At 47.2% G+C, this 24,519-nt stretch overlaps 1 protein-coding gene across 3 annotated transcripts in view; it reads right to left on the bottom strand.

The window, feature by feature from the left end:
• PRKN (parkin RBR E3 ubiquitin protein ligase) overlaps positions 1 to 24,519 on the bottom strand; it is a 1,407,348-nt gene that overhangs the window by 20,224 nt on the left and 1,362,605 nt on the right. For all 3 annotated transcript variants that reach the window (XM_032253244.1, XM_032253242.1, XM_032253243.1), the window contains exon 10: positions 12,945 to 13,028. In XM_032253244.1, coding sequence (XP_032109135.1) covers positions 12,945 to 13,028 — 84 coding nt within the window. The remainder of the gene's footprint in view (positions 1 to 12,944; positions 13,029 to 24,519) is intronic.

The raw sequence follows: 24,519 nt of genomic DNA, 5'->3' as shown, positions 1-24,519 counted from the left end.
TGTGCTATGCCTCTGTGCTTTGCAGGGGTGCTGAGTTAAATGTGCTAGGCCTGTGCGTTTGCAGGGGTGCTGAGTGTGCTACGCCTCTGTGCTTTGCAGGGGTGATGATTTTAAAAGGGCTCTCCCTCTGTGCTTGCATGGGACAACTGTGGAGCAGGTGAACCATTTTCCTCACACATGGTCTACATGCTTTCCTGTGGAGTGACAACATTTTGTCCCCCCGAGAGCCTCACTTTTAATGAAGGATTTATGGGGGCCAGGATCCAGCTCTTAGCTTTTCAAATCTGCACACCTCTCAGAAATGCTGCTTCTGGGGACACAGTCCTTCGATTCCCTCCTGCCCGTTGTGGGCTGGGCCACTGTGCAGGCGTGGCTGGAGTGCCTTTCAAAGTGGCCTTCACTCCCTTTTCCCCCGTCATTTTATTTTTTTTCTTGCAAAATCCAGCATTTTCCTTAAGGGTTTAGCGCCATCTGGTGCATCAGAGGCGCACTGCAGCTGCTTCCCTCCTGATGCTGAATCGGGTGCAGAGATTTGCCAGGGGCGCTTTCCTTTGAGGGGATCCACATGCCCCATGAGGCATGCGGGGTGTGCAGTCTTGTGTTTGTGTGTGTGTTCTGTGGGCATGTGTGTTGTGTATATGTGTATGTGATATGTGTAGCGTGTGTGGTGTGTTATGTGAGTGTGGCATACGTAGTGCATGTGTGTGGTGTGTGTAACGTATGGTGTGCATGTTATGTATGTGTGGTGTGTATGTGTGATGTGTGTGTTATGTATGTGTGATGTGTATGTGTGATGTTTACGTGTGTGGTGTATGTGATGTATGTGTGGTGTGTGATGTGTGTTACGTATGTGGTGTTATGTATGTGTGTTGTGTTTATGTGTGTGGTATGTGTGATGTATGTGTGGTGTGTGGTGTGTGTGTGTGTGTAGCTGTGATAACAAGTTTCTATAAAAATATTTTCCACATTGCAAACTTGTTCTAGCAGCTTGTTTATGGAGTCTAGAACACAGGGTATAGACTGGTAAAATCAGGTTTGGAATTTACATTCAGACCTTTTTTACCAACTCTGCTGGGATCCTAAAAGCTCTCTGGCATCCAAAAGCCTTCGGGACAGCACCATTTTCAGGGAAGGGTCCTGTGTGTCGGGCAGGCAAGGATCTGGTGGAGGCTGGGCTGTGGCCGGGCAGAGGTAAGAGCTCAGGGGATCTGCAGGCCGTGACCCCCACAGGGGAGAGAGCTCAGGGGACCTGCAGGCCATGACCCCACAGATGAGAGAGCTCAGGGGACCCGCAGGCTGTGACCCCACTGATGAGAGAGCTCAGGGGACCCGCAGGCCATGACCCCACAGATGAGACAGCTTAGGGGACCGGCAGGCTGTGACCCCACAGATGAGAGAGCTAAGGGGACCCACAGGCCATGACCCCACAGATGACAGAGCTCAGGGGACCTGCAGAGGGAGGACGCCCAGGGAAGTGCGCTGCAGGGGCTCCATGCTCTGCTGTGCTGGAGTGACAGTCGCAGAAGGGAAGAAGGGTTCTGCAGCACAGGAGTGCACGTGGAAAGGCCCAGCCCCAGGTCTGCATGGCCAGGACCTGCCTCCGAAGGCAGGCGAGCGGTGCCAGCGTGTGTGATCATGCAAGCGTGCCTTCACTTGTCTTTCCATCCCAATCAATCTTATCTTTCATCTCCGCTCTCCACAGTGCCTGGCATTTTTAGCTTTCAGCCTTAAGAACCCAAACCCTAAAGTTTCAACATTTTGTAGTACTTTGCAACTTACATATGGCTACACACATGCTCACTTCATTATTTATGACTCGGTAGATCTTACTGGCCCTGTGTGGCAGGTGACGAAAACGCTGTGAGCCTTTGAGCAACCGGCCTGGAAGAGGAGGAAATCGAACCAGGCCTTTGATGACCTGCCAGGGGCCATTTCTGCTGCCCCAGAGCGAACCTTCGCGCACCAGGGTGCCGTGGAAACGCACTGCAGAGCGGTGGGGCTGTCCTGGCGTCAACTCAGCGTTTCACAGCGCGAGGCCGAGCCCGAAGGATGCGCTGGTTTTCATGGAGCTTTGTCGCAGCCATTCCATCCCATCTGCGTGTCCACTTAGGCGGCGGGTCCAGGGTCACAGACTCTAGAGCAGTGGCATCACACCAGCTTTACTTAAACCAGCAAACGCTTCAGAAAATACACTCCCAAGTCACGGGGGATCTGGAGCTCCGGGAATGATAAATGACACCCGCCTCCCAATTCTGGGACTGCGCTTGTGTGTGAAGGCAGTCAGGGCTGAGACGGCTCTGTGGGGAGATCTGGGGCTAAATGGAGCAAAAGATCTCGGGTCCCCGGACACACTGCTGTCCTCTGCTGAGGGAGGTGCACCTCCCAGCCTCTCCCCGACTGCAGCTTTGAAGGGATGGTGTGGGGAGCATGGGCAAGGGGCCGTTCGTTGGGAATTGTGAATCTCGCATCTTGATCGCAGGCTCCAGCCTCGATTTCCCTCTGAGGTGGTCTAGGCATCCATTCCTTTGCCCACCGAACCCCTCTGCTGAGATGCCCACAATGAACGCGTGTCTCCCTGAACAACCTGCTTCGGCTTCTGTCTCCTCTTCAAACCAGCAGCACCACCAGGGTGCCAAGCTGGGCATTCCTGCATCGACATTCACCAGTCACGTCTCACCCTGACTTCTAATGCACGGCCGAGTTCCGTGGATCCTACCTCAAGCCTGTCGCTTCCTCTGTATTCCCTGGCTGCACTCCTGGTGCCTAGCATGTCTCTGGTTTGGCCCTTTTAGGGGGTGCTCTGCTGCACTCCCAGCCCCACCCACCTTGGGACTGAGGTCCCAGCATCACATCGCGGAGGCTAGGCAGCTCACGCCCGGTGGTGGAGGGCGGATGTGAAGGGCCCACCTCTAGCCTCCCACCTCTGACTCCCCTCAGTCTTCTGTGGCAGCCGCACTACAGCTGGACTCCACTCTGCCCAACCCTGCTTCCTTCTTCTTGAAGGTGCTGTCGAGAGCACCCCTGAGAGACCCCTGCCCGGGAATGTATAACCTGTGATGCTTGGTCTCTGGAGAGTCCTAGGAAGCAAACTCTACAATGGAGTTACAGTTGGAGTCCCTCCTGCCAGTGGCCAAAGAGGAGCCCATCCCTGTTGGGAGAGAGTGCTGGAAGCTCTGAGGGGGGGCCCCCAAGGAGCCAAGGGAAGGGCCAGGTGGCGTGCAAGCGCCCGGTCTCTGTGGCTGTGCAAACAGGCAGACCCTGTGGATTCCAGCTGCTGTGGAGGGAAAAGAGGTCACATGGGGCTACCTGCAGGCCAGTAGGAGCATCCCCGTAAAGATTTTGGGGGTCCAGCAGCTGAGAACGATGGACCACTTGCAAAAGAGCCCGGGCAGGCTACCGAGCCCTGCGGAGCTGGGGCATCTGTGCAGCAACCCGTCCTGAGACAGAAGCATGGCACCCAGGACCAGGCCCAAGCGGGCCCACGGGGCGAGAGCGAGCTGCACAGGCAGGTGGCGAGACCCCTGTCCACCCACATTGTGGCGTGACTGCCTCTCCCTGGGCTCACAACCGGGGTCCCACGGTGGGGCGGCGGGGCTGGGGGATTCCTCATGACACAGTGAGGGATCCAAGCTCAGTTCACAGTTGAGCTGGCTTAGCGTGTGGCCGAAAGCCAAAAATGAACGTCGCTCTATGGTAACCCTCTTCAGGGTTGAAAGAGGGTGGGGAGAGGAGCCCCTGTCACGGGGCAGACCCTTGGGCAACGCACCTGCTGTGGTCTGAGTGTCTGCGTCTCCCCAGATTCTTATGTTGAAACCTAACTGCTAAGTTGGTGGCATTAGGAGGTGAGGCCTTCGGGAGGTGCCTGGGTCGTAAGTCAGAGCCCTCATGAATGGGATCAGCACCCTTAGAAAGAGGCCCCAGAGGGCCCTGCCTTGCCCCTTCCACCATGTGAAGGCGTAGCTAGAAGACGTCATCTACAAACGAAAACATGGCCCCTCGTGAGACCCGCAAATCTGCTGGAGCATTGATCTTTGACTTCTCAGCCTCCAGAACGGCAAGGAATAAACGTGTGTGGTTCATAAGCCAGCCAGTCTCTGGTATTTAGTGACAGCAGCCCAAAGAGATGAGACAGGAACTGACAGGAGACCATGTGTGGAAAGGAAAGAGTCCTGAATCAGGAACAGATGCCAGCTCTTGAGCGGTGGCAAATGTCTTCAGCTTCCTTGGGTCAGGGATGGAGAAACGCTGGAAGACAGGACAGGGGAGACACGGAGCTCTGCAGAGCAGGCACATGGACAGACCAGTGGGAGGGGCAGGACCTGTGAGCAGGTCTGCACTGCGTGGCAGAGCGCACAGGAGCGCCCTTCAACAAGCAGGTGGAGCGATCCCACCAGTGGGCGGCCGCCAGCCTCTGTCACTGGCCACAGCAGTCCTCGGCCAGGGCACTCCTGCATGGGGCAAGCGTGGTGGTGAGGTGAAGCCCTGCCAGGCCCCCAGCTCGGGCATCCCCCCGTCTGCCACACTGTCAGCCTGCTGGCACGAAGACTGACACTGAGTCCCGAGTGTGGCACCACTCCTCAAGGAGACCAGAGAATTGGCCAGTGGTGCCAGGTGGGTCACACTGTCACCTGGGAAGCTGCAGACACTCCACCTTGACAGGAAGTGACTCCTATTCTGGGTGCGGGTTTGCCTTTCTTGGCAACAGAGCCTCAGTCAGCACTAGCATCTGCAGGCTGCCGGGACCCAGCATGACACTGCATTGTGTCCTAGTAGGCTCATGCCCATGGGGACACTGGTCCTGTCACGTATCCTACTGCCCAGAAGCTGCTGACCTGATGCAACTGATGGACCAGGCTTGCACGTTGCAGTGGGAGCTGCACTGCGATAAGGGTGCTGTCCTCTAAGATGGGGGTTACGCTCTCAATCAACGACTGCCATGGTGCGGTGCGTGTCTCTGGCAGGTAGAACACAATGGGGCGGAAGCAGGGATGGCCCCGCCCCTCACTCCCAGTGCCCACGTGGAATGTTGTGCTCTCCATCTGTGCAGCCTGGCCTTGCACATACGGAGGCCCTGGCTTCCAACATGGGAACACTTCTCCCGGAGACACAGCAAGAGTTCTGGTCACTTTATGTTACATCTGCCAAGTGATTAGCAGATAGAAACGGAGTCGCCATCCTGGAAGGGATAACTGATTCTCAGGAGGAGGCAGGGCTGCAGTTATGGAATGGGGTATTTAAATGGGAAGAATGCATTTGGTACCCAGGTGGTTCACTGTGGTATCTCTTGGTCCTCCCCTGCCCAATTTTGATAGCAAATTGTTCAGTCGCCATGCTTTAGAATGGCAGGCACACAGGAGCTGGGACCCATCAGGGATGATGTTTATGTCACCCCACCAGGTAAGCCACCTTGACGTCTTATCTGAGGGCGAGGGGAGTCCAGAATGAGTAGGAGAGAAGGAAGTCAGCTGCAGCTTCCAGACCAGCTGTGGCAGCATGAGCTACATGCAGTTCACCCGGTTAACCTTCCATCTGTACATCCCCCAGTCCCTCACTCCACAAAGCAAACGTCTCCAGGCAGTGCAAGGGGCAGACCCCTCCTCCGGGACGGATGTCCCCACTGCTGGGTGTGTCAGCAGCAGACAGCTCTCTGCCCAGTCCCCACTCAGGAATTGCCCTCTGCTGAAGGAAGCTGCTTCTCCCAAGGTCACTCCTCCTTGTGGGGGAAGCCCACATTGAAAACCTGGTCTGTGCATGGGGATGGAAGGCCTGACCACTCTGTGTCCATGCAGAACAACTCGGAAGCTCATCCACTGCAGACCTGCTTCTAGGGCTGGCTGTGGCGGCGGCGGGGCAGCTCAGCCTCCCTTCGTCTGCCTGTGCGGTTGCCCACAGCACCCGCCAGTACACAGTCTGCACTCAAATCTCAAGCATCTCGAGTTTTCTTCCTGGAAAATACAAACTATTACAATTCCCTACGAAATGTTTTTTATATTGCAGCCGGAGATCTTTCGAAAGCACCAATCTGATGATGCCAATCTTTAAATAAAAATCTCCAAATGCCTTCACTGCCCTGAATTCCAAGCTCCGGCCCGCGACTGACAAGGCCCTTCATTTCCTGGCTCCGTCTCCAGCCTGTTCCGAGGTCACAGCCACCATCGCTTTATGGCACAATCAAGGGAGTCTCTTCCACTTCACTGAACATGTCACTCACGTTCATCTCCAGAACTTTGCACATCTCGTCTCTTTGCTTAGAACGGTTCCTTCCTGACCTGAAGAGCTCATCCCTGTAGGTCTCAAATTTCACTTTCTATTTTTTTTTTTCATACAGGGTCTTGTTCTGTCACCCAGGCTAGAGTGCAGTGGTGCAGTCTTGGCTCATTGCAACCTCTGCCTCCTGGGTTGAAGCGATTCTCTTGCCTCAGCCTCTGAAGTATTTGGGACTCCAGGTGCACACCACCACATGCGGCAAATTTTTGTATTTTTAGTAGAGACGGGGTTTCACCATATTGACCAGGCTGGTCTCGAACTTCTGACCTCAGGTGATCCACCTACCTCAGCCTCCCAAAGTGCTGGGATTACAGGTGTGAGCCACTGTGCCCGGCTCACGTTTCGCTTCTTCCAATGAACAATTCCTCCAACCCCGTGGAAAACAGGCCAGGTCCCACTTCTATGCTTCCATCGCATCCCAAACTTTCTCTTTTGTGCCTCTCAGCATACAATATTTTAATTATTTGTCAAACTGTTTTTCTACTTCACTAGATGACAAATCCCATGAGAACAGAGGCCAAGACCAAGTCTGTCTTTTTTTTTTTGAGATGGAGTTCACTCTTACAGCCCAGACTGGAGTGCAGTGGCGTAATCTTGGCTCGCTACAACCTCCACCTCCCAGGTTCAAGTGATTCTCCTGCCTCAGCCTTCTGAGTAGCTGGGATTACATGCATGGGCCACCACGCCCACCTAATTTTGTATTTTTAGTGGAGACGGGCTTTTACCATGTTAGTGAAGGTGGTCTCCATCTCCCGACGTCGGGTGATCCGCCTGCCTCGCCCTCCCAAAGTGCTGGGATGACAGGTGTGAGACACCACGTCCAGTCCCAAGTCTATCTTTAATGTTGTATCCAAAATGCCTGGCACTATGTGCATGGTAATAAAACGTGCTTATAAATGTGTACTGAGCATCCTTCGTTTTCCTTCTTTCCACTAGTTACAAGAAACTCGCACTCAGTTGAAATGAGGTTCAAAGGCACATAATGTAGGAAATGTAACACAAAGCTGCAGCCAAAATTCCACTTGTAGATGTGTTTAAGATTTAAAAAATGTTCATTCTCAACATTAAAAAAATAAAGATATTTAACAAAAACATATGGATTTTATGCTGCTGACATCACAAGATCACACTGGAAGGCCTGGTACCATTGGGCTCACATTTCTGCTGGGTAAACATGGACCTGAGCTGGGGAGCTGTGCAGCAGCTGCTCCCACACCCTGAGCCCCTCACAACAAGCCACGCCCACTCCAGTTTGCCACAGATGCCCCCAGCATGGGGCTAGCAGTCATTACGCTTGCAGGCTTTGGCGTTGATGTGTTTCTGTTGTTGTTCTGTTTGTTTTAGCAGGAAAAGCAGAAGAAAAGTGAACGTTATCTTTGTATCCTTTTCAAAATACTGAAAGACCCAGGAAGTAGGCTTCGAGTCTGCCTCCCGCATTCAAGGGTTGGGCTGCAGTTGGCATCTGAGCTGGCCACCCTGGCACTGTGTTTGTCAAGCCAGCAACAGCCCGCTCACCTCCATCTTTCAAAGGGCGGAGTGACCAGTTACAACAGTTAAAGCACATCTCTGCTTTGTTGGGACCAGAATGGTCATCAGCGCTGGCTGGTGCCGCTCACAAAGACCTGGGTAGGATAAGGGTCTGGGGCTCGGCAGCTCTGCGGCCCTGGTGGCCACTCCGCCCCTCTACGTTGCCCATGAGCAAAGTCTATCGCAAAAACTTGAGATAAGTTTCAAAATAAGACGGCGTATTTGAAAGTGCTTTGTAAACAAATGCCATAGAAGTACACATGATTATTTTTATCCCAAGCAAATGGTGGCTTTATTTTTCTAATTTAGGAGGCAGACGGAAGGAACTGAGGTTCACTGTGGAAATGTAACTTTCTCTCATCATTGAAAAGGTTCCTGAGGCAAAATCCACCCTGAAGCCACTGTCCTTTCTTTTCCAATACTTGCCCAGCTTCCTGGTAGGGAGGGAGGTGTGTGGATGAAGGAGGGATTTCTCCTTCATTCAGCAAACATGTAATGAGCACCTACTCTGTGCCAGGCACTGAAGGATACAGGGTGCAACAGGCACAAACCCTGCGCTAACAAAGCCCAGACTTTTTGTGAAGAGGCAGAGAGACCGTACTTCAATGTGACGAATTTATAAGGATGTACAGTTGTCTGAAAGCTTACAGGACATAGTGTAGTGGGGAGGGCAGGTGGCTTCTAGAGGTGGTAACATATAATCTGGGCCTAGAAGGTAGAGCAGGAGGCATGGCTGGAAGGCAGGCCTGGGCGCAGTCCCCTCAGACACTGTAGATATATTAGAGAGAGCAGTTGCTGCTCCCAACTGTTTAGATCACTGACACGGATCTCCTCTGTGGCTTCAGATAGCACCACTAAAAGTCTGGAAGTCTCAGTCTGCCCTCTTGTTGAGTAGGGAGAGCAACATAACTACTTAGAACCACTGGGAGAATGAATCAATTTATGTGGTTCGCAAGAGCAAGTGTTTAGTTATCAAAAAGTCCCCAGGGGGAATACGCAGAAGGAACGGGAACACGGGGAGAACAAGCAGGGAAAACCAAGGAAAGCAAATGGGTTGGACTCTCATTAGTCAATGACGGATTGATCTTCTGTCACGGCCTTCCCAAACTCCCAGCAGTTTCAACTTAAACCTCGTTCAATATCTTAAAACCAATTTAAAGGCAATTTTTGTGATTCCTTTTTTTAAAAAAAAAATTGCGTTAATAAAAAAATGCATGAAGCTTTAGGTCAAACAGTCTAACTGATAGGAAAAGCTGATTGGGACCCAAGAGCAATGGGCCTGCCTGGCTGGAGAACGTAATGTGAAGAACAGAAAGCAGTCAACACTCAAGGGAAGAACAGCGGAAGGAGTCACAAATGGCTCAAAGCCAAGAACCCTGCAACAGAGTGGAATTGAACGGGAAGCGTGAAGAGGGTTGATGAAGGTAGTTAGTTGGTATTAGCAAAACTCAGACATGAGAACACATCTAAAGCCTTCAGTTCCCAGGGGGGCTGCAATGAGCTTTTCACTGTGAGATGTGCGGAGTGTCACCCTTTCAGATTTCAGGTCAGTGAAACAGCAGAGGTCAACCTCCTGGAGACCATGCTGTTTGAGAGAAATGTAGGGAACAGAAAATAAGCCCTCTGTATCAAAATAAAAACCCTTCGTTCTATGGTCAAATTGAATTGGGTCGTGAAATTTGAAGAAATAGCTTGTTTGGTTTGTGCCTTCCCATGTCCAAGAGCAGCTATGGTTGAAATAAGGAAACTTTGGAAGGCTGGTAAATTTGCTCATAGAGAAGGTGCTGCTTCTTGTGTATTTTTCCCCCTCTCTGCTTTGCATCTGGAAGGCTAACTCTCATGGGCTGTGCCCCTAGGATTCCTTCTGGGTGGCTTTGGTGGGGTGTGGCCCACAGGAGACATTAGCAAGAGATCCGATGGTAGGAGGTAGGAGGTGGCATGTCCCTGCTCACTCCCTTCCCACGGTGGGAATATATCTGGGCAATGCTGGACACCCCATGATGACACCTCCTGTCACGAGGTCCCTTCTCCATAGCTACAGCTGACGGGCTGCACGGAACTCATTTCCTCCCGTCCCTCTGCAGGCCTGGGGTGGCCACGGCTCCCCACTGACGCTCACTCTGAGGCTCTCGCCCTGTGTCCCGGCCTGCCTCTGCAGGTCATCCCTTTCTTTAACATCTCCTCCTGTGCCCATCTGGGTGGGCTTCTCTCACCTGAGGGACCCTGACTGAATCAGAGATATAGAAAACATGGCAGCAAAGCCCCTTGTTAGTTGCTTTCTGTTCTCTGGCAACCGCTAACCAGCAGACATCTTTTTTTGTCTTGTTTTGTATTTTTTTGAGATGGAGTCTCACTCTTGCCCAGGCTGGAGTGCAGTGGTACGATCTCAGCTCACTGCAACCTCCTCCCAGGTTCAAGCGATTCTCCTCCTGCCTGAGCCTCCCGAGTAGCTGGGACTACAGGTGCGTGCCATCACGCCAGGCTAATTTTGTATTTTCAGTAGAGACAGGATTTCACCATGTCGGCCAGCTGGTCTCGAACTCCTGACCTCATGATCTGCCTGCCTCAGCCTCCCAAAGTTCTGGGATTACAGGTGTGAGCCACTATGCCTGGCCGGCAGACATCTTTTTAGTTTGTCTGGCTGGTTTGCTTTGTTTTCAAATAAGGTGATTGGAGGCTGGCCCTGTGATTGGGAGCTAGAAGCAGGAAGGGCCTCGAATCCCGTGGGTCTAGCTGCCGGGCCGCTTCGGCCTGAGTTCTTTCTGGGATGACCCTGGCGTGGATTAACTATACCTCCTCACAATTCCTATCAGTGCAACCTCTGTGGCAGCTACTGAAGCCACAGAAGCTCCATGGGAGCAGGGACGTTGTCTTGCTTTTTGTCCCGAGGGCCTAGAACCCCGTATTTGTTGAATGAATGAAATAATGTCTCACCAGGCGCAGTGGTTCATGTCTGTCACCCTGGCACTTTGGGAAGCTTGCTTGAGCTCAGGAGTTCAAGACCAGCCTGGGCAACATGCTGAAACCCTGTCTCTACAAAAAATGCAAAAAGCAGCCTGGTGTGGATGGCGTGTGCCTGCAGTTCCAGCTACTCAGGAGGCTGAGGTGGGAGCATTGCTTGAGCCAAGGATAAAGAGTCTGCAGTGAGCCAAGATCACACCACTGCACTCCAGCGGGGGCAACGTAGTGAGACCCTGTTTAAAAAAAATGAAATAATATCTCTTTATAGATGCTACCATCACTCCACAAACCATATATTAAATGTCTATGCAGCAGATGTCATCTTGGGCCCGGGGACGCAGGGACGCAGAGGGACGCAGACTGGTTGAAGAGATTCTGGCCTCTGCAACTTTGTCCATGTGGCACCCTCTGCTGGAATGCCCTTTACCACCCCGTCCTGCTGTCCCGACAAACTCTGACCCACCTTCCATGACTTTTCCGGGGAAGCCTGGAAGCGTTTTATATAAAGCTATAGAGTTGCTAACCTTTGGCTTAGCGTATTACCATAATGATGATATTCATTTTCCAGTAAGTGTCCCCCATGGCTCCCCTGTGAGCCTCTGAAGGGAAATGTATGTTTCAATGCATTTTTTGAGAGAGTCTGGCAGCTGCTTCAGCCACCCAAATGCTGAATTTAGTGTCTGCTAATTGACGTTGTTTGCAGACACAGTTCCCTTGATATTGGACATCTATGCTTTAGGTCATCTCTAACTTTCTTTTTCCTATTTTTCTGAATCCAATATTAAGGTTTTAATGATTTAAAAACATTTAATTTGGGCTACCTGAATCTTTAACACCAAGGTTGGGTGGTTCCTCTTGATTGAAGAATGAATGGGATTAAAGGGAGGGTCAGGTATCCGGATGGCTTTAGGTTACGCAATGCTCTTCTTCCCCTTACAGCTACTGTTTCCAAATAAATACTGTAGATGCCAGAGTATGAATTCGTGGAAGCCTCTGTCCATGTTTGCAGTCTCAGAGCATATGGATGTAAATTGCTAGACTAACTCCATTTCCCAGAGCCTCAGACGTACCTGCCTCCGTTACAGCGGTCCTGAGGCAGGGGTCTCTGCGCCATTACTGCTTCTGTAGTCAGTACCTGGTGAGCTCACATTTGAATGTCCCTGAGCTAAAATAAAATCAACAGAAAGAGCACTTGCTGCCTGGGCTATGGAAATGGGAACTCGGTCCTACATCCACTCATATCCTCATGGCTGGCAATTTAGGAGCAGATGAGAAGACCCAAATTCACCAGTTCTATTTATTTTGCTATGCTAATATTGGATAAACTCATCTGCAGAATGCCATATTGGGATACACTTCTTCATGCTCTGATTTTAGAGCATCCAGCTCTTTAACATTCTCTGCCGTAAAATTAAAATGTTCTGGAATTTCTATGTCTGTTTATTAGGTTCCTATCAGAAAAACGACTAAAGGATTTATTTGCAAAGATTTGGTGTTTAAACCCTTGTTAACATCTACAATGAAAGAAAAATAATGAGCAAATTCATCCACTGTGATGACGTTTTTAACTCTTTTAACCTGAAGGTTTGGTTGATCACAATTCATAAATAAAAGAAAATGAATTTGCATTTTCCTAAGACTGAGATAGCACCTTACAGAGTGAGGCTCTGTCCACACATTCTTTACTTAATGAGGACTGAAACACCAGTTAGCATAGGGTATGACGCTGCTTGCTAAAGACTATGATATCCTTACATCATGTAATACTTCTGTACATGCCACTCATGCAGGCATTTTCACCAGAGATTCTAAATTAGGGCATTAAAAAAATTGAAGTGGAGTTAGTATTGATTTCTCTGATTTAAAGACTGTTAAATTGTTTTATTTCCCCTCTAAGGACTCCCTTGAAAATGCTCACATGCCTCATCCCTGTTCCATATCTGTCCAGGGAAAAGCTTTCTTGGACACGCCCCAAATGGCCATGGGGAAGCCTATGCTGTGCCCTGAGGAGGGGAGTCTTTCTGGGAGAAGCCAGGGTCCCCATTCCCATGGCTACCAGTCAGCTACCAGTCTGCTGCTTGCTTTTTCAGAACGGAACTCTCCGTGACCTCTAGGAAACAGCTGCAGTCCCCTAGTCCCCTACCATGCCGGTAGCCCTGCTTGGAGGAAATGAGTAGGGCATTCTGTACCTGAGGAATTGTTCCGGAGGCTTCAAATAGGGCACTGCACTCCCCTTCATGATATGCTTCTTTACACTCCCGGCAGAAGGCAAACTGCAAAAGAACACACATCTGTTAATGAGGGACATGAGGTTGCATTTGGACATAACATATTTTCCTTTTTCCAAACAAATTCTATTCATTCCTCTGGCTTGTGCGAAGGTTTCTACATCAAATTACTTTTTTTGCAAAAAGAAATCAAGTTATATTTTGATGTGATTGTCCACTCTTTACTGAAGAGTGTTCCAAGCACCAGAGCAGGGCTACAGAGATGATAAGTCACATTTCCTCCCTTCAAGATGCGTCCACTCTAGTGGAAGACAGTGATACGGTTTGGCTGCATCCCCACCCAAATCTCATCTTGAATTCTAGTTCCCAGAATCACCATTACGGGAAAGACCCAGTGGGAGGTAATTGAATCATGGGGTTGGTTTCCCTCATGCGATTCTCGTGATAGTGAGTGAGTTCTCAAGAGATCTGATGGTTTTATAATGGACTCCCCACTTTGCTCAGCTCTCAGTCTTCTCCTTCCTGCCCTCCTGTGAAGAAGGATGTGTTTGCTTCCCCTTCTACCACGATTGTGAGTTTCCTGAGGCCTCCTCAGCCCTGCAGAACTATGAGTCAATGAAACCTCTTGCCTTTATAAATCACCCAGTCTCGGGTATGCCCTTATAGCAGTGTGAGAACAGACTAGTACACACAGAAACACAAATGCCCACAGCAAAGCTTAATTGGTATTAGAATACAAGGAAAAAAACTTCATTCAAGACATTCGCACTCAATGTTTGTTTGCGTACAGAGAAGATTTATATGCCCACGTCAGTGGACTTACTTTAATATTGAAAGCGTATTACAGAAAAAGAAATGGGTGGCTATGGGCTGAATTGTGCCCTCTCATCATTGATAGGCTGAATCAGGACCTCAGAAAGTAACTGTATTTGGAGATAGGGACTTTGAAGTGATAAGGGAAGCTGAGGTTCTTAGGTGAGGCTTTATTCAATCTGACTGGTGTCCTTACAAGAAGAGGCAATTAGGACAGAGACACGGACTGAGAGATGAAGGCCAGCATTCACCATGGGACTGAAGACGCCCAAGGGAGCAATGCCCTCTACCCGCCGTCTTACAAAGAAGCAAGCTGGATGAGTGAATGCCAGCTAGGCTTGTTCAGGGCTGTCTGTCTGGGATCCATGGACCCCTCCAGAAAGCACATCCCATTCTCACTGTCACCAGCCATGCTCCGAAGTGGCTGTCATGGCTGAGGGGTGGGTCAGCAGTGGAACACACTGGACTGGAGCCGTCATCCCATCCCCTGCCACCTGAAACACCTTGGGAAAACCGCCTTGGTTTCTGTGCCTTGGTTTCCCCCTCGGAAATGCCAGGATAACAATGATCACTATCTCATATGACCCCTGGGAGAGGCAGTGAGATAGCACATGCTGAGTGGCTGCAACCACAGCAGACGACGTGTTCTAAACTTTAAGGAGATGGCGCCAGCCAGGGACTATTTTGCTCCTACTCCATTTCCGAGGAAGAAGTTTCCTCACCAGAGAACTGGTTTCTTTCAATGCACATTTCTTTAATAAGCAGTGGGCAACATCTCCCACAGCAGAAACTGTATTCAGAGAAGGCATTTCAGCAGAGAAGAGGGGTGCTGTCCACGAGTACAGTGTGTAGATGATGGTGGTGGTCTTGGGGCACAGAGGCAAACTGACAGTACCCTCTTTCCCTTGAGAGGATGGCTTTACGTCTCTTCTGCTGACAGCCAGTTGTGTTGAGTACCTGACTGCTAGGGTATGGTGGAAGTGATGGTGTACCACCTTCTAGGTCCAGGCCTCAAAAAACCAGAGACTTCCATCTCCTGTTGGGATACTTGCTCTTGAAGCCCAGCTGCCATATGATAAGGAAGCCCAACAGCCCAAGAGATGCCCACATGGAGAACTGTGGCCTCGACAACGGCCCGGTCTGAGCTTTTAGTAGACAGCCAGCACCAACTTGCCAGCCATGTGACTGGGTCATACTCCAAATAGACTGCTGTTATTTGAAGCCATTAAATCTTAGGGTGGTTTTTACGGAGCAATAAATATCTGAAACAGTAATAAATAAGAATATAATATGCTGAAAGTGATGTCTGGAAGATTCAAACGATTTTCAGAGAACTAAAAGTTCTCAGACTAATATTTTATAGCCTAAGTCAGGAATTTAGCCTAGTTTTGATTAAGACAGGTCTGATTTGAATTGAAAAACAAAAATAAAAACAAATAGGATATAAAACCAACTCTACCCCAAAATACAGCATAATTCCTCTTTGCTTCAAAGAAGAATAGCCTACCCAATGCCATTTTTCCTTCATGTTGTCTTCACCAGGTGAACAGACTTTTCTTCTTCCCTATGTCCAATTTCTTGTTTTAAAAACTCATCTGAAAAGTATTTTAATCTCAGAACATCAGAAACAAAAAGGAAAAGCATTTTATAAGGAAATAACCTCTTCTGAAGTATGCCACAATAGATCTCCAAGCCATCACTTTTAGCATATGATATTCTTATTTCTTCTCATAGCAGAGAGACTGAACTCAAATTTAGTGAAATGTAAACTTTATTTAAAGGTTGGTGGGAGAGCATGTGTGCATCAGAATGTCCTTCACCAACATTACCAGGCTTCAGTTTCTGATGTTTCATTTTCTTTGAACTAAAAGTGAATTCACTGAATAGTGAGTTGGGTTCCAGGATTTTCTTCTATTTTTAAGAACTGTTATCTGTTAATACTTGGCTCTGCTTCACACTCATTCCTCTGCTCTTACATGCTTTGTTGGAAAAATGTGGATGGAAGGCCCAGTCATAGAGAACTGGCAATGGGGTCTCAGCCTACTGCTTTCTAGAGAAGCAAATCTGATCTGTTGGCGTGACAGGGAAAACCTTTCACGTCTTATTAGCTAGTGGATGAGATATAAAATCAGTTTCACGGTAGAGCAACACCCTGGAGGTTGATCAGTTTGTCAGAATACATAGGCCTTTCCTGACACAAAAACATTAAATTCCCTTTCACACCAGTACTACAAAGAATGGGCTACTGAGAAGTAACAGAAAGGGAAGATTGTGTCAAATGAAAGCATCCCCACTCCAGCATGGCAAAAGGCAAAGAAATGCTGCAGGAAAATTCTCGTGATGACTTCACAGAATACACTGGCTAATTTGCTTCTATTCAGAGTGTTACTTTAAACTTAGACATATCATGCAGTGGTCCTTCCCAATTTAACATGAATCTGTCTCATATGCGATGGGGGAAATGTCTAGAAGGTCTGATTTGATCTTGGAAATGTTTGAGTTTTCAATTACATTATCCAGAACTTGAGACTCCCAACCTTCAGTTGTTGTGTTACACACCAGAGTGCCCTGCAGTGCCATAGCAAACTCATGGGGTCCCTGGGACATTCCAGGATTTTCAGTAAAACATAGCCTGGCTGATGAACACGATGTGGTTTATTAACTCAAGGCAGTTCCCAGTGTTCAAGTAGATCGTGCCACTTTCATTTTGGTGACATTCTATCTTTGCAAAGCTGGGTTTTTGGAAGTTACCAGAATAGAAAACAAGTACCACATAAACATCCATTTGGAACAAAGATTTGATTATTTAAGAATAAGTTAAAGCCCATTGTTTATTTCCATTTATGTGAATTATCATTTCAGATAACTATTCAGTTGCTAAGACATTAATTCTTATGATGCTATGTGGCCCTAAATCTTTCATAATCACAACTGTTAGGCATTTATTTTGGCCTAGAAATGCCATGAAAAATGAACTGAGCTGCTAAGGGCATGGTGAACAGAAGTCTGGGTTAGGCAGACACAAAACTCCTTCCTGAGACAGTGTTTGGGCCAGTTTGCTGACATTTCTCATGGCATAGCTGTTTCTAGAGAAAGGGGAAGAAAGTCGGCCTAGCTCCACCAACATATTCACATCCATTCTGCTGATCTGCATGTCTCATATCTGGGGCACATGAATCTTTCTTTAACCAGCCATGTAGAAGGCTGAAATTTACATAGGGATTTGCTATTACTTAAAAATGGACTCATATTTGCTGAGGCTCCCTGAAGACGCATAATACCTCTCCAAACCTTATGAGGAAGCATTAACCAAATGGAAGTTAGTGTGCCAGAAACATGTAGTATTATTTATACAGTATACGTTTTCAGGATTATCTTCTCTTGTGGTGGATCTAACAAATACCACCCATTTCTGTACGTTTCTGTAGAGTTGTTTTTTTTTTGAGAATTTTTTATTTTATTTTTATTTTTTATTATTTTTTTAAAGACAGGTTTCACCATGTTGGTCAGGCTGGTCTTGAACTCTTGACCTCAGGTGATCCGCCCGCCTCAGCCTCCCAAAGTGCTGGGATTATAGGCATGAGCCACCATGCCTGGCCTTTTTTTTTTTTGAGAATTTTAAAACGTCTTTAAACAATTGTAAAAGTAATACCTACTTATTTCATTGGTGCTCTAAACTCTATTCCTTTATAGATTTGGTTAGAAGGCAAATACAGGGACTGTATCATGATAGCTCCTGTGAAGAGAGTTTTATGTATCAACTTGGCTAGGCTATGGGCCTCAGTGACTCAAGCAGACACCAATCTAGATGTTTTTGTGAAGGTATCTTGTAGATGTGATTAGGATCTATAATCCGTTGATGCCGGGGTCACCTTATGTTTGGGTGCCACTGTTGGGTCACCACTTTCGGGGGTCTGTCCTCCAGACTTTGACTCAGTGACTGATGAATAAAGTACACTGACACACAGATATTATGCTTTGCTAGTTCGGCTGAGGATCTGTGGCCACTTACAGTCTCCCTGGAGAGTGCTGTAAAGAGATAGCAGCCGCTGGCCTTCACTAGCTAGTGAGACTTGCATTTATTCAGTAAAGTTTAATTGACAAAGGCTTGAGTCAACACTACTAGAGGTTGAAGATTAAAGGCCAGGTTCTGATGCCTACACCAAACACTATTAATGGGTAATATCCTTGGTCAATCTCCCCTCAAGAGAGCCATTTGGAATGAGCAAAGGTTAATGAGTAAACAAGTTAGTTAGGTAAACCCCCTACAGTCTTTTGTTTCTACTCTAATTTATTTAAGGGGACAAGGCTGCCTTCAGCCAAGAACTATAGAAGAAAACCTTTAGGCCTTCCAAAGGGATTTGAGGATATATTCTAAAACATTCTCTAACATTTTTCCTTTAATATTTTTGCCACCACCCTGACTGAATCCCCACAAATTGATTTTAAGTAAGAGAGATTATCCTAGATAACCATGAGGGGGCTTATTCAGTCAGTGGAAAGGCCTTAAGAGCACAACTGAGGCTTTCCTGAGGAAGAAGAGATTTCACCTGTGGACAGCAGCAGCCAGCTGTGCCCAAGAGTTCCAGCCTGTCCTTGATGGCCACCCTGTGGATTTAGGAGATGTCTACCCAGCTCCAAAACCATGTAAGTCACTTCCTTCCAGTAAATCTCTCCATATGTATGCATATATACACCCTTATAGATAAAATGTGTGTGTGCCTGCATGTATATATGTAGGGATATACACATACATATGCATACATGTGTGTATGTGTATTTGATATACACACCCTGCTGGTCTGGTCTCTCTGGTGAAGTTCTGCCTGATAAAGCTCCTATAGAAAAAATTTAACAAAGGTCACTTTATTCCCAGTTTTTGCAAAAGAAGTGATGTGAAAACAACTAAACTTTCCTCGGTATTCGCAAAATTATAGTTCAAACCATATATATATAAATATAAATTCCAGGTAGTTGTATGGTAAATTCCTCTCAGAATTCAACACCAGGAGTAAGTTCACCACTTCCAATAATGTGGTGGTTTCCTTTTATTTGACAATGAACATGGTCACCTAATACATTCTCCTCTGATATGTTTTCAAGCTTGAGAGCTTGATGCCACACTTCCTTTTTCTTTTTTTCTTTTTTTTTGAGATGGAGTCTTGCTCTGTCATCCAGGCTGGAGTGCAGTGGTGGGATCTTGGCTCACTGCAACCTCTGCCTCCCGGGCTCAAGCAATTCTCCTGTCTCAGCCTCCCGAGTAGCTGGGATTACAGATACACGCGACCATGGCCAGCTAATTTTTGTATGTTTAGTAGAGACAGGGTTTCAGCATATTGGCCAGGCTTGTCTTGAACTCCTGACCTCATGATCCACCTGCCCTAGCCTCCCAAAGTCTGGGCTTACAGGCATGAGCCACTGTGCCTGGCCAGTGCCACGATTCTTACTTAACTCTAGTCATCAGCTTATCCTAAATGCCTAAAAGGAGGTAGAATTAAAAAAACAAAACAAAACAAAACAAAACTATTTAACAAAGGCTAATTCAGTTAGTCGATTTTTTTTCTATTGAGTAATAGCTAAAGTATTCTTAACATTAAAGTCATATTTTTGCCTTGCAACTAACATGTGCTGTGTATTTACTTTTAGGATGAGTAAAATCTTGGCACTAAGCAACATATAAAGAAATAGCATATTGTAATCTGTGAAATCATGTACTAGATCTTTATATTTTTAAATACCAGATGTAGATTAGTGTTTAGAAGTGAACCCTTTGAAGTACACAGACCTGAAGTCTGATGCCTCTTGGATCATTTATTATCTGTGTGATTATAGCATCTCTTTGCTTTAGCTTTTTTGCATCTACAAAGAAGAAATAATAAGGCAATGAATATTTAACACAGTTTCTGGTACACAGCAAACACAACAAATGGTTTTCTCTAATGGGCTATGATGTTTTACATGTGGCATGAGTCTATAGAATAGTAAGAGCGTTGTAAGCGCCTTGTTAATTAAAGCAGTTCCCAGAATACTGATGATAATGACTGATGTGAATCTCGGGTGAAACTGAAACCTCCCCAGCAATGCCACACTGGTAAACTCCTCATGGGACTGCTCTCTAGAAAGGGATGAGGCCTTTCTTTGCTGGTATACATGCCAAGATAAGTCACTGTCAGCCCTCTTACATGCTCTGTACTACCAGAAAGCTAGGTGAATGTTCTATTGCATCAATCATTCAATATCATGTCAGCGGAGTAGTCATTTGATTGACGTTTGAGTTTGATTTCCCATATTTCCATAATGGTCACATTCAAAAGGGGCTGTATGTGTACACTCTTTTTGGAAGCATGAAAAGGAACCAAATGAACGGCTCCCAATGCAATCAAAATATTCCAATGGCTGCTGATCAGTCAGGTTGAGAGCCAGTGGGTACCTACGAGCAATGGCCCTTCAGATAAGGTTTTGATCCTTGAAGTTGAATGATCTCTATACGAAAGCCAAGATTTCTTTGTGCCTGTTTTCTACCATGGCTGCATCTATTATAAAAGTGTTTTATTATGTGCCGTTTATTTTTCTTTCACAGCTCTGAAATTCTGTGTTAAAAGAATAGGAGAGAATCAAATACCATCTTAGCACCCCTTACTAGAGTCAAGGGAAACATCAAAGGCATGAAGCACACATTTGTACTTCTTTGGGAATAGACGAAATGTTTTTCTCTTTGTTATGTAGCTTTCCAGAAGATGGCAGCAGAGATATGTGAGTCTAGCCGCAGCGTGTTAAAAAGAACAGATCAAAAGAGGAAGTCTCCCTAGGAGTGACCTGCCACTGATATATGCAAAACTCGTTCTGACAAGACAGTGCATTGAACAGAGATGGTGTTAGATTACAATGCATTAAAACACAATTTTGAAAAGAAGAAAGTAAGGTTATTTCCTTTCAAGTACACAACATCTTAAAATCACAGAATCTCATGGTGTGAGGCAATCTTAAACTATGCTAAGCTGCAGATGCTAACAGACGGAGACAATGTTCTATATGTGGTCTCCGAACGGCTAAGAAGAAATCGTTTTCAGGAGGCTGGATACAGCTCTGTAGAGTAGCCACATTCCTTTGTCTTTCACAAATTCTCTACTAATCCCCAAGGATTAATATATATATTTTTGAGACGGAGTCTCGCTCTGTTGCCAGGCTGGAGTGCAGTGGCACGATCGATCTCTGCTCACTGCAATTTCTGCCTCCTGCGGTCAAGTAATTCTCCTGCCTCAGCCTCCCAAGTAGCTGGGACCACAGGCACCTGCCACCATGCCTGGCTAATTTCTGTATTTTTAATACAGACGGGGTTTCACGATGTTGGCCAGGATGGTCTCAATTGACCTCATGATCCGCCTGCCTTGGCCTCCCAAAGTTCTGGGATTATAGACGTGACCCACCATGCCCAACCAGTCCCCAAGGATATTAAACCATGTCAATTAGTTTCCCACAAAATATTGTGACCTCTAACACCCTGCATCTCTGGACTTATTTTTGTTTTAGGTCTGCTCCTTGAACAGGCCTTTACTTTCTTTGCTTTGATTTCCATTCATGGGAGCTCTTAAAAGAGCCTCGCAAAATCCCCTTTTCTTACACCATCATCTGTTTCATCAAGCGTGTGCATGTCACTATCCCATCTTTCAGCTGTGCAGTGTGCAATGATGCCCTCACTATGGGTACATCTGGTAAGAAACTTATCACCACCTGTTTCAGAACTAGGTCCCCTCAGAGGAGATGAGCTCATCCACGAGGAGAAAAGACTCACACAGCTTACTTTCAACAGGCTGACCTCAGTACCTTAAGTTAGGAGATGCATGATAACGTGGTGCTCCTGGTGATGGCTCTGCTGGGAATTAAATGTCCAGTCTATAATTACGGACAAAGACATTTGCATTTACTTCCTAATTCAAAATACTTTTGATTCTTTCCATAACTTGAAATGAAAATAAACTTAAAAATGCTTATTGGCCATTTATTTATTTATTTATTTGAGATGGATTCCTGCTCTGTCACCCAGGCTAGAGTACAGTGGCTTGATTTTGGCTCACTGCAACCTCTGCCTCTTGGGTTCAAGTGATTCTCCTGCCTCAGTCTCCCGAGTAGCTGGAACTACAGGCACATGTCACCGTGCCCAGCTATTTTTTTTTTTTTTTTGTATTTTTAGTAGAGATGGGGTTTCACTTTGTTAGCCAGGATGGTCTTGGTCTCCTGACCTCATGATCTGCCCACCTCAGCTTCCCAAAGCGCTGGGATTACAGGTGTGAGCCACCACGCCTGGCCCTTATTTTTTCTTTTCTTTAAGAGTGTTACTGAAATATAATTTGCAGAGTCATGGGTTTTTTTAAAAAATAAGTATTTTTTGAGTGCAAAATACATGCAGGTAGCATACGTTCAAAAGGTACAGAGTAAAAAATGTCTCCTTTCCTCCTCGGTCAGCTACATAGCTTCTCAGAGACAGTCACTGTCACCTGTTTGTATCGGCGTTGTTCCAGAAATATATTATGCACTCAATCATCAATGTATGCTATTTTTAAACAAAAATAGCCTACAAAATATTGTATAATGTGTCGTACTCTGCTTGTTGGTTTTCCATTTAATGCATCTTACAGGTGGCTCTCTCTTAGCACACAGGGAGCTGCTCCATTCTTCCTGCACAGCTACACGATATTCCTGATAGATATGCCTTGATTCATTTCAACAGCCCCTCCGATAAGCATTTAGGTCCTTCCGATATTTTGCCATCACAAACAAAGCTGCAGGGAATGTCCTGCTCTTCGGGTCATTTCACACATGTGAAAGGAAATCCGTGGCAGAAATTTCTAGACATGAAATGGCCGGGTGAAAGGGCATATGGACTTTACATTTTGATCGCTTTTGCGAGTGTTGTCAGTTACAGGCTTAGCAGCAAGGTGTGTGGAGGCTGCTTCCCCAACACGCTGTGGTCTCAACCGCCGCTTTTGTCAAGCTGCATTAAAAGAATATCAAATGTATCCCAGCACTTCTGCTAAGACCTTCTTTATACATGTTGTATCACCACCGAGATGTGTTCCTAGCCAAAGCAATTACTCTGCGCCACGTTTAAGTCTTGTCTACACGGCTAAAGCAGGGTCAGGACCCGCCTGCGGTCAGGCCCACTCTGATCTTCCTCAGCTCAACACACGGGGAGCTGGTCGTCTCCTCTTTCTTATGGGCCTGAATCTGGCCCGCTTGCCAGGAAAGGCCTTGCAATGAGTTTAAGCCCAGTGGCTTTAAACGCAGACAGCCAACAAATTGGAGGTCCAGGTTAGAGAGAAAGAAACAGCAGATGGGGGAGCGGCAGCTTCCCTCGCTTGTGGCTGTGTCCTGAGCCCCAGCTTTGCAGACTTGGCTCTCAGTGTCACTTGCCAAGTGCCCTGACTGCAGCAGCCGGCCGGGGGACAGGGGAAGCTGGGGTGGGAGCGCTGCAGCGTAGTGACTCCATGTCCCTAATCCCCCACTTGCTTTCTTACTCTCTCTTTACTGTAACTATTTCTGAAAGCAATTCCTATGGTGACAGTCATCTTCCCAGTTCCCCAGCGCTTGCATTTGTGTCATGACTTCCCTTGTTTCCCTTAGTAGGACCTGGTTGCAAGTTGGAACTCTTTTTTGGAGACATTGTCTCACTCTGCAGCCCAGGCTGGAGTGCAGTGGCGCAACCACAGCTCACGGCAACCTCCACCTCCTGGGTCCTGGTTCAAGCAATTCTCCTGCCTTAGCCTCCCGAGTAGCTGGGATTACAGGCACGTGCCACCATGCCCAGCTAATTTTTGTATTTTTAGTAGAGAAGAGGTTTCACTATGTTGACCGGGCTGGTCTGGAACTCTGGACCTCGTGATCTGCCTGCCTCTGCCTCCCAAAGTGCTGGGATTACAGGTGTGAGCCACTGCGCCCGGCCTGCAACTCTTCTAAGTATTCAATGATCTGTTCACACCATCCTAAACAAACTTCTTGGTGGGTGAATTTCTATATCCGAGAATTCCCTTTACCATCCTGCAAGACCTGCCCAATTTTGCTTTAAAGTGGGCGTTTCTCAGACCTTACCGAGCAGTTGGCTCCTTCTAGAAACAGAGCACTGGTCACAGAGCATCAAATTCAACGCCACTTTCAAATATTGCCATTCATTAGTGGGCCCATTCAAATATTGCCATTCATTAGTGACCATGTTTGAATATGGCCATTCATTAGTAAAACGCACAGCATATGTCTTCTATAATTTTTAACTGGTCTCTAATCCTCATGACCTTATCATTTACAATCTGCAGCAAGGCACTAGACTCTGTAAAAATGATTACACTATGCCAGTAAAAATGTGAAATCCAAGCCATATGGCAATTTGAGCCTGATTTGTCCTGTGTGCCTGTGGGCATCCCTATGCTCTCCAGCACAGCAGGGGGGCGAAATGCTTCCCCTGAACACCTGGGCCCTCCCCAGGCGAGTTGGGGCAAGGCCAGCTTTGGAAAGGGGCCCGGCCATGTTGGGGGCATCCTGCCAGCACATCTTATAGACTTTTATCTTTGGAGTTTTGCTGCTCCTCAATGATCACTCAATAAATCAGGCAAAATCATACACTAACCCCTTATTGCATATTGAGCAGTCTCATAGGTGCCCTGCGGGTATACCTGTCCTGGCTTCTTTCCCCTGCAACCTCAGCCAAAATGATTACGGTGTTTTCCTCCCA

Source organism: Sapajus apella, unplaced genomic scaffold, assembly GCF_009761245.1.
Source record: "Sapajus apella isolate SASKATOON/1434 unplaced genomic scaffold, GSC_monkey_1.0 scaffold82, whole genome shotgun sequence".
In the NCBI taxonomy this organism is placed as follows: domain Eukaryota; kingdom Metazoa; phylum Chordata; class Mammalia; order Primates; family Cebidae; genus Sapajus; species Sapajus apella.
The sequence above is the reverse complement of the archived record's forward strand: the minus strand, read 5'-3'. Positions and strand labels throughout refer to the sequence as shown.